Source organism: Gorilla gorilla, chromosome 15 (assembly GCF_029281585.2).
Source record: "Gorilla gorilla gorilla isolate KB3781 chromosome 15, NHGRI_mGorGor1-v2.1_pri, whole genome shotgun sequence".
Classification (NCBI taxonomy): domain Eukaryota; kingdom Metazoa; phylum Chordata; class Mammalia; order Primates; family Hominidae; genus Gorilla; species Gorilla gorilla.
The window spans coordinates 86,217,000-86,229,558 of NC_073239.2; the positions used below are offsets into that span (position 1 = coordinate 86,217,000).

At 53.5% G+C, this 12,559-nt stretch overlaps 1 protein-coding gene across 5 annotated transcripts in view; it reads left to right on the forward strand.

Moving 5' to 3' along the window:
- GALNT16 (polypeptide N-acetylgalactosaminyltransferase 16) overlaps nucleotides 1–12,559 on the forward strand; it is a 97,487-nt gene that overhangs the window by 57,415 nt on the left and 27,513 nt on the right. For all 5 annotated transcript variants that reach the window (XM_031001953.3, XM_063697930.1, XM_063697931.1 and 2 more), the window contains 5 exons: nucleotides 3,719–3,876; nucleotides 7,681–7,779; nucleotides 8,330–8,397; nucleotides 8,955–9,020; nucleotides 11,445–11,566. In XM_031001953.3, the coding sequence (XP_030857813.3) occupies nucleotides 3,719–3,876; nucleotides 7,681–7,779; nucleotides 8,330–8,397; nucleotides 8,955–9,020; nucleotides 11,445–11,566 (513 nt within the window). The remainder of the gene's footprint in view (nucleotides 1–3,718; nucleotides 3,877–7,680; nucleotides 7,780–8,329; nucleotides 8,398–8,954; nucleotides 9,021–11,444; nucleotides 11,567–12,559) is intronic.

Consider the following 12,559-nt stretch of genomic DNA (forward strand, 5'->3'; position numbering starts at 1 on the left):
CTAGTGGAAAAGAAAGAGAAGTAAAGCACAAATGTCAGTGTCATGTGACATGTGCCCCTGCCTGACATAAGAATTCCACCAACAACCCAAAATACTTTCACTACCCCCTCCAGAGAGGGCAGCCAAGCTAGTCCCATCTAGTGGCTCCAAGCCCAGGATCTCCAGTCTCTTGAGCTGGTCCAGATATAGCTCCTCATGGTCCTGCAGCCAAGTGCCAAATGATGCATTTACTCCCTCGCCAATACACTTAGTGAGCAACATGGATGGAATGCAGGCTAGCAGCAGCACAGTTCCCCTTTAGAAGAGGGGAGGAGGGAAACAGCATCCACTGGTCACAAGACATCTGCAGACTCCTGCTCCAGTGGGAGTCAGGGTGGGGTGAGGTTCTGTGGTCAGTTCTCCAGCTCCGCTCTGAGCTTGGGGTTGGAGGTTTCTTCTTTCTGATTCTCCATGGCCAAGCCTGGCATGGGATGGGGCATGAAAGGGACCAGATGCTTGGATTCCTGTTCTAGGGGTTATGTTGCCTTTTGTTTATTTCCACATTCCCAGCCTCTTACCCAGTGTATGTACATAGTAGGTTTTCACTCTGTATTTGCTGAGTTAATACCAGTGTTGTTAAGTACACTGCCTATGAATACACAGGGCAGACATTGAATCAGGCTGTGGAGCATGGGAGGGCATCAAAGACGATTTTGTGAATTCATGACTTGGGTGGAACTGCTCATCTCTGCAACAGGGAATGCAGGAGAAGCAGCAGCTTTGGGATAAGTGGGGAATTTGTTTTGAGATGCCAAGTTAGGGGCACCCATGGGACATTCAAAGACCTGAAGTCTCAAGATCAAAGAATGGGACTAAAGGCAAAAGGAGGAGTTCAAGAGCTGGGAGGAAATGATTATGATCTGGGCATGGGAACTGGGGTTACATATCGGAAGTAGAACAGCTCTGGGTGGTGACCGGGGCGAGGCCAGAGAGAGCTGAGGAGAGAGGAAGTGAAAGCCCTTCAGAGGTCATGAAATTGTGGCCAGGAGCCACAACCTACCCTTCCCCAGGATCCCCTTCACTTCACTGGCTCAGGGCCAACTGACATTTCAGCTCCAACCCCGAGGAACAGCAGGGTCATCCTGAAAGGAGAGCTAAGGCCTCTGGGCCTATTGTTTCCATGACACCTGTCTCACAGGTGAAGAGTCAAATCCCAAACCCTGATACCACCTGGAGCGGGGTTGGACCACCCAGAGAGTATGGCTTGTGGAAGGGAACAGCAGACTTTACTTTTCCCAATAGCATCTTTGAGGATGTGTAACTCAATTTCGAGGCCTTGGGAGGAACCTCTCTAGAGAGCCTGGGCCTGAGCAGACATTCTTCCACAACAGTCTCCATGGCCCTGAGGAAGCCTTGAATGAAGTGGGGAAGGCAGCAGGCTGGGGCAGGGGGAACTATCTCAGAAACCTTACTTCTGCTTCCTGGCACATAGGAGGCGCTTGGTGGAGCTTTGTTGAATGAATGCATGCATGAATGGATGAGTGAATGCAAGCATTCATAAACAAATGAATGCATGTTTAGGTGATTCAGAAGGGTGCCCCAGTGCCTGGTAGATGGGTGACTGTCAGTCAATGTTCACTGGGCAATGAATGAGTGTGGGATGAGGACTCAGAGGTTTCCTGAGCCCACAGAGTGGCCGTAAGTCCTAAATAAACAAACATTCCCACAGCTGACCTGGAGGATAATGAAGTGCACACTCTCCCTTTGGGAGCTTCAGCAAATCATCCCTCTGCAGTTTTTCTTTAATTTTAGCTCCTTTGCCATCAACTGGAGGCTCCGTTCCATTTCCCTGACCTAGAGCTAAGAGGGCATCCATCGCTCTCCCAGGTGGGAAGGACAAAAAGAATCACTCTCCCTTTCAGAGTTGGATGGCTTGGATCCTTCTGGCGATCCAGGGCCCAAGCCAGAACATTCCTTTTCTCCCTCTCTCCCTCCTTCCTTCCTTCCATCTTCCGTCTTTCCTGAAATGGATTTTGAGTTCACTGGGGGCTCCGCCACATCTGTTCAGTCTCTGGCATGGCACCACCTCAGTGTTCCACACAGCAGCCACAGCAGTGTTACCATCATGAGCATCTGCGTCTAGCATGGGGTGGGCCCAGTGGACACGAGGACATCTCCCTCACTGTTCTGCCCTCAGGGAACCTCCAACTGGCTCCTAGGACAGGAGGCAACCCTAGAAGGTAGCATCGCTACAGAGTGGCAGCAGTTCAGGAGATCAGAGCTCCCTGGACCCTGGGCATGCCTGTCCAGTGAGGTCGGGGGCTAGGCTCTCAGGGGAACGTAGAGGCCCTGAGCTGCTGGTGACAGTCCCAGTGTCATTCCACACAGCGATCCACTCCTCACAGGTCTAGCTGCCTTGCTGGGACCATCCCTCTAGGACTAGGCCTGTGATAGCATCCTCATGCAAGAGTTTTGTGAGTGGGCAATTCTCATCCTCCTCTCTGCTTCCTCTGGGGCCACAGCTTCAGCCCAGGGCTGATGGTTGGGCGGAAAGTTGGAGTTGGGATGTACCCACAGTTGATGATATTTCATGGCACTCTGGAGAACATCCAGCCAGCAGTTTGGTTCAGGTAATGAGATGTCAGGGTGCTTGCATCCATCTGTTCATTTCAGATGTGTCCTTCCCCAGTGTCTGTTGCTAGAGACTCTGGGAGCACAGGGTACGGTGTGGCCATGAAGGAACGGGATGGGCAATGGCATCTGCTATCCATCACTGCCCAGCACTTAGTGCCTGGGGACCAGTGGATCTTACAGGGGCCATTTCAGGAGCAAGCAGAAGTCCCAGAGAAGATGCATCACTGTCTGAGCACTTGAGTTCTGGTAGCTCTGGCATCAGCCTGCAGGGGTTTGCTGTCCTTACAGGTGGTTCTTTATGCAGCAGATTGTCCAAGCCCTGGTGTTTTACTGATCGGGTGCCTCATATAATGCCTAGGCCAGGGCTAGGCCCAAGTTTCTGCCTAGGAGACTGTCAATCTGCAGGCGCTTGGCAGCATCCATTCTGGTTTGTAGTCCCCTCAGGACACCTTGCCTTAGAGGTCTGGTTCACTCCAGGACTCACCCTCCCCATATCCCGCAAAGAACACTGGTTAAGAGCATGGGCTTTGGAGTCGGAATGACCAGTTTAAATCCAGACCTTGTGACTTACTAGCTCTGACCCTGGATGCTTTTTAAAAAGCCTCTTGATGGCTGGGCACGGTGGTGCATGCCTGTAATCCCAGCACTTTGGGAGGCCGAGGTGGGCGGATCACTTGAGGTCAGGAGTTCAAGGCCAGCCTAGCCAACACCACGAAACTCCATCTCTACCAAAACTATGAAAATTAGCTAGGCGTGGTGGTGCGTACCTGTAATCTCAGCTACTTGGGAGGCTGAGACAGGAGAATCGCTTGAACCCGGGAGGCAGAGGTTGCAGTGAGCCAAGATCTGCACTCCAGCCTGGGTGACAGAATGAGACCCTGTGTCAAAAAAAAAAAAAAAAGAAAAAAAGAAAAAAAAAGAAAGCCTCTTGAGCCTCAGTTTTCTCTTCTGTACAATGGGGGAGATAATGGTCTCCTCCTCATAGAGTTGGCGTAAGGCACAAATGAGGCCACGTGGCTGGCTCCCGCCTGGTGTGTGCTGAGCACTCGCCATGCGGTGGGGTCCTCCTGCCTGTGGTCCTCTCTGATGCTGACCTTCATCTCAGGTGACAGGAACTCCCTCGAAAGGCTTTGATGAGAAGGCCTACCTGTCGGCCAAGCAGCTGAAGGCTGGAGAGGACCCCTACAGACAGCACGCCTTCAACCAGCTGGAGAGTGACAAGCTGAGCCCTGACCGGCCCATCCGGGACACCCGCCATTACAGGTACGGCCTCCATCGTGTCAGTGGAGGAAGAAAGGCTGAGAAAAGGCCAACATTGTTTAGTTTGTCTTCTTTTACATGTATCTAAGAAATGAGGATGATTTCCTCAGACTGTGTCCAGTGATTTAGACATTCAAAAACCTTCACCCTCTGTTGCTTGTTTACCTGACCTACTGAGGCCCTGCCAAGACCAAGGAAACCGCTCAGCTGGGGCCAAGGAGGCCCCAAGGCACTTCAGTCTGGCGCCCCAGCAAAAGTGACCTGGGAGGGGACCAAAGGAGGTCCGTGGGGGTGGGTGAGCCAGGCACTCTCGGGGCCTTACTGGTGGCGCCTAAAGTGGAGAGAGTCACAGCCCTGCACATTGCAAACAGTGGGGTGCTGTGGCCCACCCCATTGACCTCCCTTTCCTGCACCACAGCTCCACCTTCTTAGCAACTCCCAGAAATGCTTCCTAGTCTTGTTCTTAGTTCTCCCAGTATGGTGAGGTGGGAGAGGCCTCAGACCAGGACCAAGGAAGCCTCCACTCTCATCCCAGCTCAGTGTGCGTGACCAGCCTTAAGCAAGGCATTAGCCCCTCTCTGGGTCTAGGCCCTTGTGTGTTCTGTCTAGAGCGTGAAAGTCACCATCTCCAGTCTTTCCTCTTCCTGCCGTCACCTGCAGGAACAGTCTGAGTTCCTGATGCTGAAGCACCACCGCCACCCCCCCATGACCTGGCCTTACCCACCTTTCCCCCAGCACTTGATGGTCCTGCAGTCCCAGATTCCTCCCTCCTTCCTTCCTTGCTTTCACACATGCTGTTTCCTCTGCCTAAACGCACCTCCTCCGCCCCACCTACCCTTTGAGCTACTTGGCTCACTTCGAGGACACTTGGCTCACTGTCCTCTCCTCCATGGAAGGCTCCTTCCCAACCCGGGCTAGGTTGGGCCCCTCTTCTGCTCTCTGTGCAGACATCTCACAGAATGGCCAGGGCGCTGTTGGAGCTGACCCACGGCTGTGCCTGCAGCTGTGTGCTCAGAGCTAGGCTGGGCCTCCATCTGGTCCTGGCTTGAGGGTAGCAACAATGACTTGGATCAAGGTTGCTTTTACTTCTGAAGCAGCTACTCCACAGCACAAAGGGTATAGGTGAGGTGAGGGTGAGAGAGGGCCTGGTTCTAGCACCTTCCTTGTCACTCACAGATGCATGCCTGAAGTCCAGGGTGCTTGGTGGCCTGTGCAAGGTGAGATGAACACAGGGCTGGGGGAGCCCCAGACCTTGGCCTTGCTGTCCTGTAACGCCAGCACTGTCAGCCTCCAGAAACCACTCATGCAGCCAAGTAAGGCGGTACTCCTGCTTCGTGACAAGGCCAACACCAGGTCTGCTGGCTGTTTCTGGGCCTCAGAAGTTCTTTCTCACCCAGTCCTGGGCAGCGTCCTCTCCTGTCTGCCTGTGCTGCAGAAGAGGTTACATCCACATAGCTCCACTTAGAGACCTTTCACGGGCAGCCCTAGCCATGGCTGACCTAGTCCCAGGGTCTAGAGGATCTGTTGGCCCCAATCTGTGAATTGCGGGCTTGCCCTGGATAATCTCTGTTCACCCCCCAGCTTACCTGACTCTGAACCATCTCAGGTGCTCACTGAGAAACTTAAAGGGGGAATTGCCCTGGGGTCTATGTACATTTTTAAATGAGACGCTTTAAATCCAGGGTAGTGGTGGGTTGATGAAGTGCCACGTGCTGCTGCTGGGCCCTATCAGAAAGCTGAGGTAGGCCAGGCACGGTGGCTCACACCTGTAATCCCAGCACTGTGGGAGGCCGAGGCGGGTGGATCATTTGAGGTCAGGAGTTCAAGACCAGCCTGGCTATCATGGTGAAACCCTGTTTCTACTAAAATACGAAAATTAGCTGGGCGTGGTGGTGGGCACCTGTAATCTCAGCTACTCGGGAGGCTGAGGCAGGAGAATCTCTTGAACCTGGGAGGCAGAGGTTGCAGTGAGCCAAGATTGCAGTACCGTACTCCAGCCTGGGTGCCATAGTGAGACTCCGTCTCAAAAAAGAAAAAAGAAAGCTGAGGTGGCTCACGGTGTGTGTGTGTATGTGTATGTGTGTGTGTGTGTGTGTGTGTGTGTGTGCGCACATGCGCGCACATGCGTAGGGAAGCAAAGGACGTGCTGGCTTTGGTGGGCAGGCCTCCTGCCATGGTGGGGCCAGTTTGCTGGTAGAAGCTGCTCTTCCTTGCAGCCCTGCAGGCTGTAGTGTCCGCTGGACTCCAAATTGTCAGGTTCATTTCTGGTCCAGCCTCAATCTAGGGAGCCCGCTCCAGGGGAGCAAAGGGACATAAACCACATAAGACAGGCCGAGGAGGATCACAGAGAAAACCCCATCAGCTCCAAACTCAAAACTCAGGGCTGGGACAAACCCCTTTAGAGGCTCCTGGCTCCTGGGAGCCAGATAAACCCCCATGCTAAGTAACATCAATCCCAGAGGCATGCATGCCGAAAGGGCTGGAGGGAGCCGGTGGGGAGGTCAAGTGCACCCTTCAGATGGGGTGTGGGTGGGTTTGCCCCCTTCAGGGAGACGTCGCTGTCCCGATTCCCTCCTTTCTGGGCACCGGATGGTTGGGGGATCAGGACAGAGGACTGGGGCCCTGGAGGTCAGCACTGGGAGGGTGCACACTTAGGAGGTATTTGCTGCTCCCAGCACACCCCAGCTCAGCCGGCCAAGCTCACTCCCTCCCCGACAATTCATAGACCCTTGAACAGCATGGTTTCTCAAGGGGTAGAAGGCAAATTTCCCTCCGCCACCACTACCCTACACCCCCTCTCAAGGAGAATTATTGCAGAGCCTCTCAAGATTTCCCCCGGCGGGGGTCCCAGGCTAGTGGGACTCCTGCCTGTCTGACCCGGTCTGCTCTGCAGGGCAGGAAACAGGCCTGGGAATTCGGGCTGTAAGCTGCTGTCAGTAGAATGAATGCCACAATGAAAAAATGGGCACTGCTGGAATAGTCAGAGAGCAATTGTAATAAAGAAGATTGCTATGAAAACCAGCAACGGAGGCCACCTTCCAGCACCCCAGGAGCTCAAATAAATGCATGCGCAGAAACAACAGGGATGAAGTCTGGCAGGAATGAATTGTTTTCACTCCCTTTCTAGAGGAGAGGGAGCCAGTAGGCCAGAAAATGTGGTGTCTATGGATGGCTGGGGAGGGAGGAAGTGACGGGATAGGCCTTTGGTGTCTTAACAGAGGCTTGTTTCCTCCAGGGGACCCAGTACCCTGGGAGAAGCGAGACTGCTCCCCAGCTTGTTATCTGCAGCAGGGCTGTCAGTGTTGGGCAGTGACAGGGAGGAATTCCCTGGCAGCCAGGGTAGGGGTGATTCCTCTGCAGATGCTACCAAATGTCCTGAGCTGGGAAGAGAGAAGGAAGAAGCTCTAGGGTATCAGGACAAACAGAGGTAGTTTTCCTTCTCGCACATACCCCCCACCATACGACAGAGTGTGGTCAGGGCTGTATCCTGGGGCCTGGTGCGGTACCTGTACATACTAGGGAGCCCCCTCTGGGGGCTCTGAGATCTCTGGTAAAGAGCCCCCGGGCCTTGGAAGGTCTCCCAACCTGCTGCTTCCCTCCCAGGACCCCAGGATGGGTGGCATCGGGGCTCTGGGCCAGTGTGGGATGCAGCATGGGGGTGGAGGCACGGGGCCTCTGGCCTGGCTGTGGGTGTGCCTTCTCTACCTGGCAGAAGTATTCTCAGGCACAAGACTGGACAAAGAAAAACCTTGACCTGCCCTGAGGATGCTCTCATGGCTGGCTCTGACCTCTGTGCTCCCTTCTCAGCTGCCCATCCGTGTCCTACTCCTCGGACCTGCCAGCCACCAGCGTCATCATCACCTTCCACAATGAGGCCCGTTCCACCCTGCTGCGCACAGTGAAGAGGTAAGTCCAGCCATGGGACTCTAATCTCAGTGGTGCTGGCAGAGGAGGACATTAGGATTGGGCGCTGTGGCCAGACAGCTTGAAGCCCAGCAGGTGCTGGAGTCTGAGTCCTGTACTTCTGAGAGGCTGAGACTGGAGAATCAGGGCCAGGAAGACCCCAGAAGTCAAACTGTTAGAGGAATGCGACAGTCAAACACCAGGTCAGATGTCCAGGACAAGGGCAGAAATGCAGGTGTCAGGAGCTGAGGGAGGCCAGCCTAGACAGGAGGCCTCAGGAGGGTGATGGAAGCCCAGCAGTGTCTGTCAGTGTCAGAGAGAGGTGGATTGGAGGTGGATTCTTCCTGCTAAGTAAGCCTGGGCTTGTGGTCAAGTTGAACTCCCATCTCTCCATTTCCTCAATGAACTTAGACAAGAATAGGATTCAGGTAGGAGCGCCCAGCATGCTGGCCCTGGAGCTGGGTGGCTGGGGAGTCCCACAGCCCAGGGAGTGGTAAAAATGGGAGGTGTTTCCTAAATCCAGGCTCTTTCTCTGTTTCCACTGCTACTGTAGTGTCCTGAACCGAACTCCTGCCAACTTGATCCAGGAGATCATTTTAGTGGATGACTTCAGTTCAGATCGTGAGTAGTCACCTTCCTTTTTGCAGCCCTCCATTCCGCCCTCGTCCCTGTTTCCCCAGAACACCAAGGCAAGCACCCTGAGGTTGTCGTGACCATCGCAGACACCTTTCTGCCCCCGGCAGGGATCCTGTCTTTTCTAGGACCCCTCCCTGGTCCTGTTCCCTGGTGTCAAAGGAGGGGAAAGAAGGGTGGGTGTTGCTTTGAATGGGACACTAGTGAGATGATATTGTTTTTAAAAAGTAAAGAAAATCAACAGCATCCTTCACTATTACAGCTGCCAAATGCAGATGATAGCTGGGCTGGTAACCACCCACAAGCGCGCTTTCTGGTGCTCCCTGAGGTGGAGTAGAGTACTGCCATAGGTACAGGCACTCTTCAGTCTGGCCTGAGAGTGGGGCAGGGCAACCCTTCGGCCAGTAGTGATGACCATACCCCTTCCCAATCCCCATCCCCAACCCTTTCCTGGGCTTAGTATGGGGCAATTTTCATGGCAGCCAAACCACTAGTGGCCTGATGCCCATGTCTAAATGAGCTTGCCTTCCTCTTTACATCCTCAGCGGAAGACTGTCTACTCCTGACCAGGATCCCCAAGGTCAAGTGCCTGCGCAATGATCGGCGGGAAGGTGAGTCCTTGCACCCTGGGTCCCACCAAGGGCCCATCTTGGTGTCATCCTGTGCACTTCCCCACTCTCTCTTGGTGCCGTGGCACACCAAGCCAACATGGTCCTGCTGCATTCCTGATGGCTGGGACCAGGTTCTGCAGAAGACTCTCCTCCTTCCCAGATCAGCCCCATCAAGGCACAACTGTAGGCAAGTTGCTCCATCTCTGACTGCCTTAGCTGTCTCTCCTGAGAAATGGGATAAGACAGTCCCTTTCTGCCTTGCAAGGTGATTGTAAGGATTGCATGAGACAGGCTGTGTGGAAAGGCTTTGAGAAAAATCCAGAAGCATAAAGCAGATGTGATCTCACTTCCAATTCAGATGTGTTTTGGAGTAGCTACTATAGCGTGGCATTGTGCATGGCACTCTAGGGGACACGAAGGAAGTACAAAGCATAGGCCCTGCCCTCAGAGAGCTACTACATAGCCAAGGGGTCAGAATCCACTGCAGCCACAGGCTGGTTGTGGTTGTGTATGAATAGCATGGAGATCGGAGGAGAGCTGGAGTGAGCAGGGAAGGCTTCCATGGAGGAATGGGCCTCAATGGGGTGTGGGGGCATCATGAGACAGGTAAAGGGGAGCAAGGGAGGGCATGCCAGCTTGTGCACTCTGCAAGCAAAGGCATCAGTCAGGGGTACGGGCATGCGCAATACTAACAGCCCCTTTCCTGAGGTCTCCTCCCCTGCGGGCATCCACTTTGCTACTTTCAGTCCTTGTACTCAGCCCACTGTGCCCGTTGTACAGACAAGGGAACTGGGGTTTAAAGAGCTTCAGCGATTTGCCCAGGGTGATGAATAGAGCAGCCATGGTTCCAACCTGTGGGGCCCAACCCAAAGGCCAGCCTCCTAACCTCCCTCTACTCATACTCCCTTCCTGCGAGACCCCAGGCCTGGTCAGCAGGGGGAATGGATGGAGTGAATTGAGATGATAGAAGACCTTGGAAGCCAGAAGAAAGCATTGACTTCATAAGGCAGAGGTAGCAGGGAGCCACTGAGGTTTTAGAGTGAGAGAGGGATGTGATAGATATGTTTAAAATAATCCCAGTACTTTGGGAGGCTGAGGAGGGCAGACCACTTGAGGTCAGGAGTTCAAGACCAGCCTGGCCAATGTGCTAAAACCCCGTCTCTACTAAAAATACGAAAATATCTGGGTGTGGTGGCACATGCCTGTAGCCCCAACTACTCAGGAGGCTGAGGCAGGAGAATCATTTGAACGCTTGAACCCAGGAGGCAGAGGTTGCAGTGAGCCAAGATTGCGCCACTGCACTCCAGCCTGGGTGACAGAGCGACACTCAGTTTCGAAAAAAAAGAAAGAAAGAAAGACCAGTCAGGCCAAGGGGCCACAAGAATACCAGTGAGGGAGACCTTCAAACCAGAATGGAAGTGGCCGAAGTTAAATCCTTCCCAAGCCACTGGGTTGTAGGTACCGTCAGGTCTGGGAATATGCTGTCCCTGGATTTCACAACAGTAAATGTAAATTTATGACTCGATGCTTTGTAGACACTTTTGGAGTGGAGATTGATGGGCTTCTGGCTGGCTGGCGGGCTGGTAGGCAGCTAGAGGCAGAGTGTGGGGCAGAGGCATGGCTAGGGAAATGTCTCCAAGGAGCTGCTTATACTCAGAGCTCTAAGAGTGAGGCCCTTCCCTCCCACAGCTCACAGGGCACGCATGGCCACTCTGGCAGGGGCAGGAGAAGCTGGGCCTCCTCCCTCCTGACCAGGCAGGTCTCCGCCCAGAGCAGAGTGCTGCCCAAAATGAGGCTGGTGAGGCTATCGGGGGACAGGCACAGAAGAACAGAACCTGACATGTGTGGGTCTCCCAGGCACCAAGCTCTGTCCCTGTTGTCTTGTTTGATCCTGACAGTCAGGGATTATTATCTCTCTGAATCTTATAGATAAGAAAACTGAGGCTCAGAGCGGTTAAATAACATGCTGAAGGTAAGGAAAGGGGCTGCCATACAAACTTAAGCCTATCTTAGTCTCGAAGATTATCTCCATGCTACACATAGGGGTATGGATGCAGGGGACGACCCAGAGGTTCCCATGGGAAAAAGTTTTGTTTTCTGGTTCTCCTTTGGGATCAAACTACTTTATTGCACTTTCCACGCTCTAAACTGTGACTGTTCATCAGTGTGTCCCTAGAGCCCAGACAGTGACTGGCACATAGAGGGCACTCGGGGTGTGACCCTGAAGTGATGGTGGCTGATGGGTGGATAAGAAGAAGCAAGGGAGGGAGGCAGGAAACAAGCAGAAGTATAAAGTCAAATCCAATCATAATAACTCAGGAAACCTCAGCCCCTGAAGGAGAGGAGAGCCTTGGGACTTTGGGGGACAGGTGGGAAGCCAATTGGCGCAGTCCCAGCGCCAAGCCCTGTCTACTCCTCTTGTAGGGCTGATCCGGTCCCGAGTGCGTGGGGCGGACGTGGCTGCAGCTACTGTCCTCACCTTTCTGGATAGCCACTGCGAAGTGAACACCGAGTGGCTGCCGCCCATGCTGCAGCGGGTGAAGGAGGTGAGCCACTGTCTCTGGGGAGCTGGGCGTCCTTGGGGACTCAGCCACTACGTTCCTGGCACCGAGGCCTATGGGACAGTATTTGAAGCTGGGCAGGCATCGTAGGAAGCCCAAATAGTCTACTTCCCCCTGAGTGACTTCACCTTATTGAGTTTTCTCATCTGAAAATGGGGATAATTGTCATAATTATCCCACTGGGTTATTGTGAGAATGAAATTGGACGAAAGCCTGGGTGAGCTACAAAGTTCCTGCTACAAATGGGTGTTGTTTTTCTCCTGGGAGAGTTAGGGTCCTGTGCGGGGAGAGCTTTTGTTCAGGCTGGGAAGCCCTTGCAAGAGGGAGCAGAGGATGTTGTTCTCAAAGAGAGGAGAGGGTAGGAGGGCCCCTGCCACGTGCCTACTGTTCTCCAGAACAGGGAGGATTTGGACAGATGGCAGAAAAGGATGAGGTGATTACAACCCGACCATAAAAATACAACCCAATTTAAAAATTGACAAAGGGGCCTGGAGCGGTGGCTCACCCCTGTAATCCCAGCACTTTGGGAGGCCGAGGAGGGCAGATCACCTGAGATCGGGAGTTCAAGACCAGCCTGGCCAACATGGTGAAACCCCATCTCTACAAAAGTACAAAAAGTAGCTGGGCATGACGGCAGGTGCCTGTGCTCCCAGCTACTTGGGAGGCAGAGGCGGGAGAATCACCTGGTCCCGGGAGGCAGAGGTTGCAGTGAGCCAAGATCACACCACTGCACTGCAGCCTGGGCAACTGAGCGAGACTCCATCTCAAGAAAAAAAAAATTGGCAAAGGATTTGAGTAGACATTTTTTCAAGGAAGATATAGAAATGGCCAATAAGCCTAGGAAAAGATGCTCAGCATCATTAGTCATTAGGGAAGTGCAACTCAAAACCGTAATGAGATGCCACTTCACACCTACCAGGATGGCTAGAATCCAAAAGATGGACAATAACAAGGGCTGGCAAGGACATGGAGAAATAG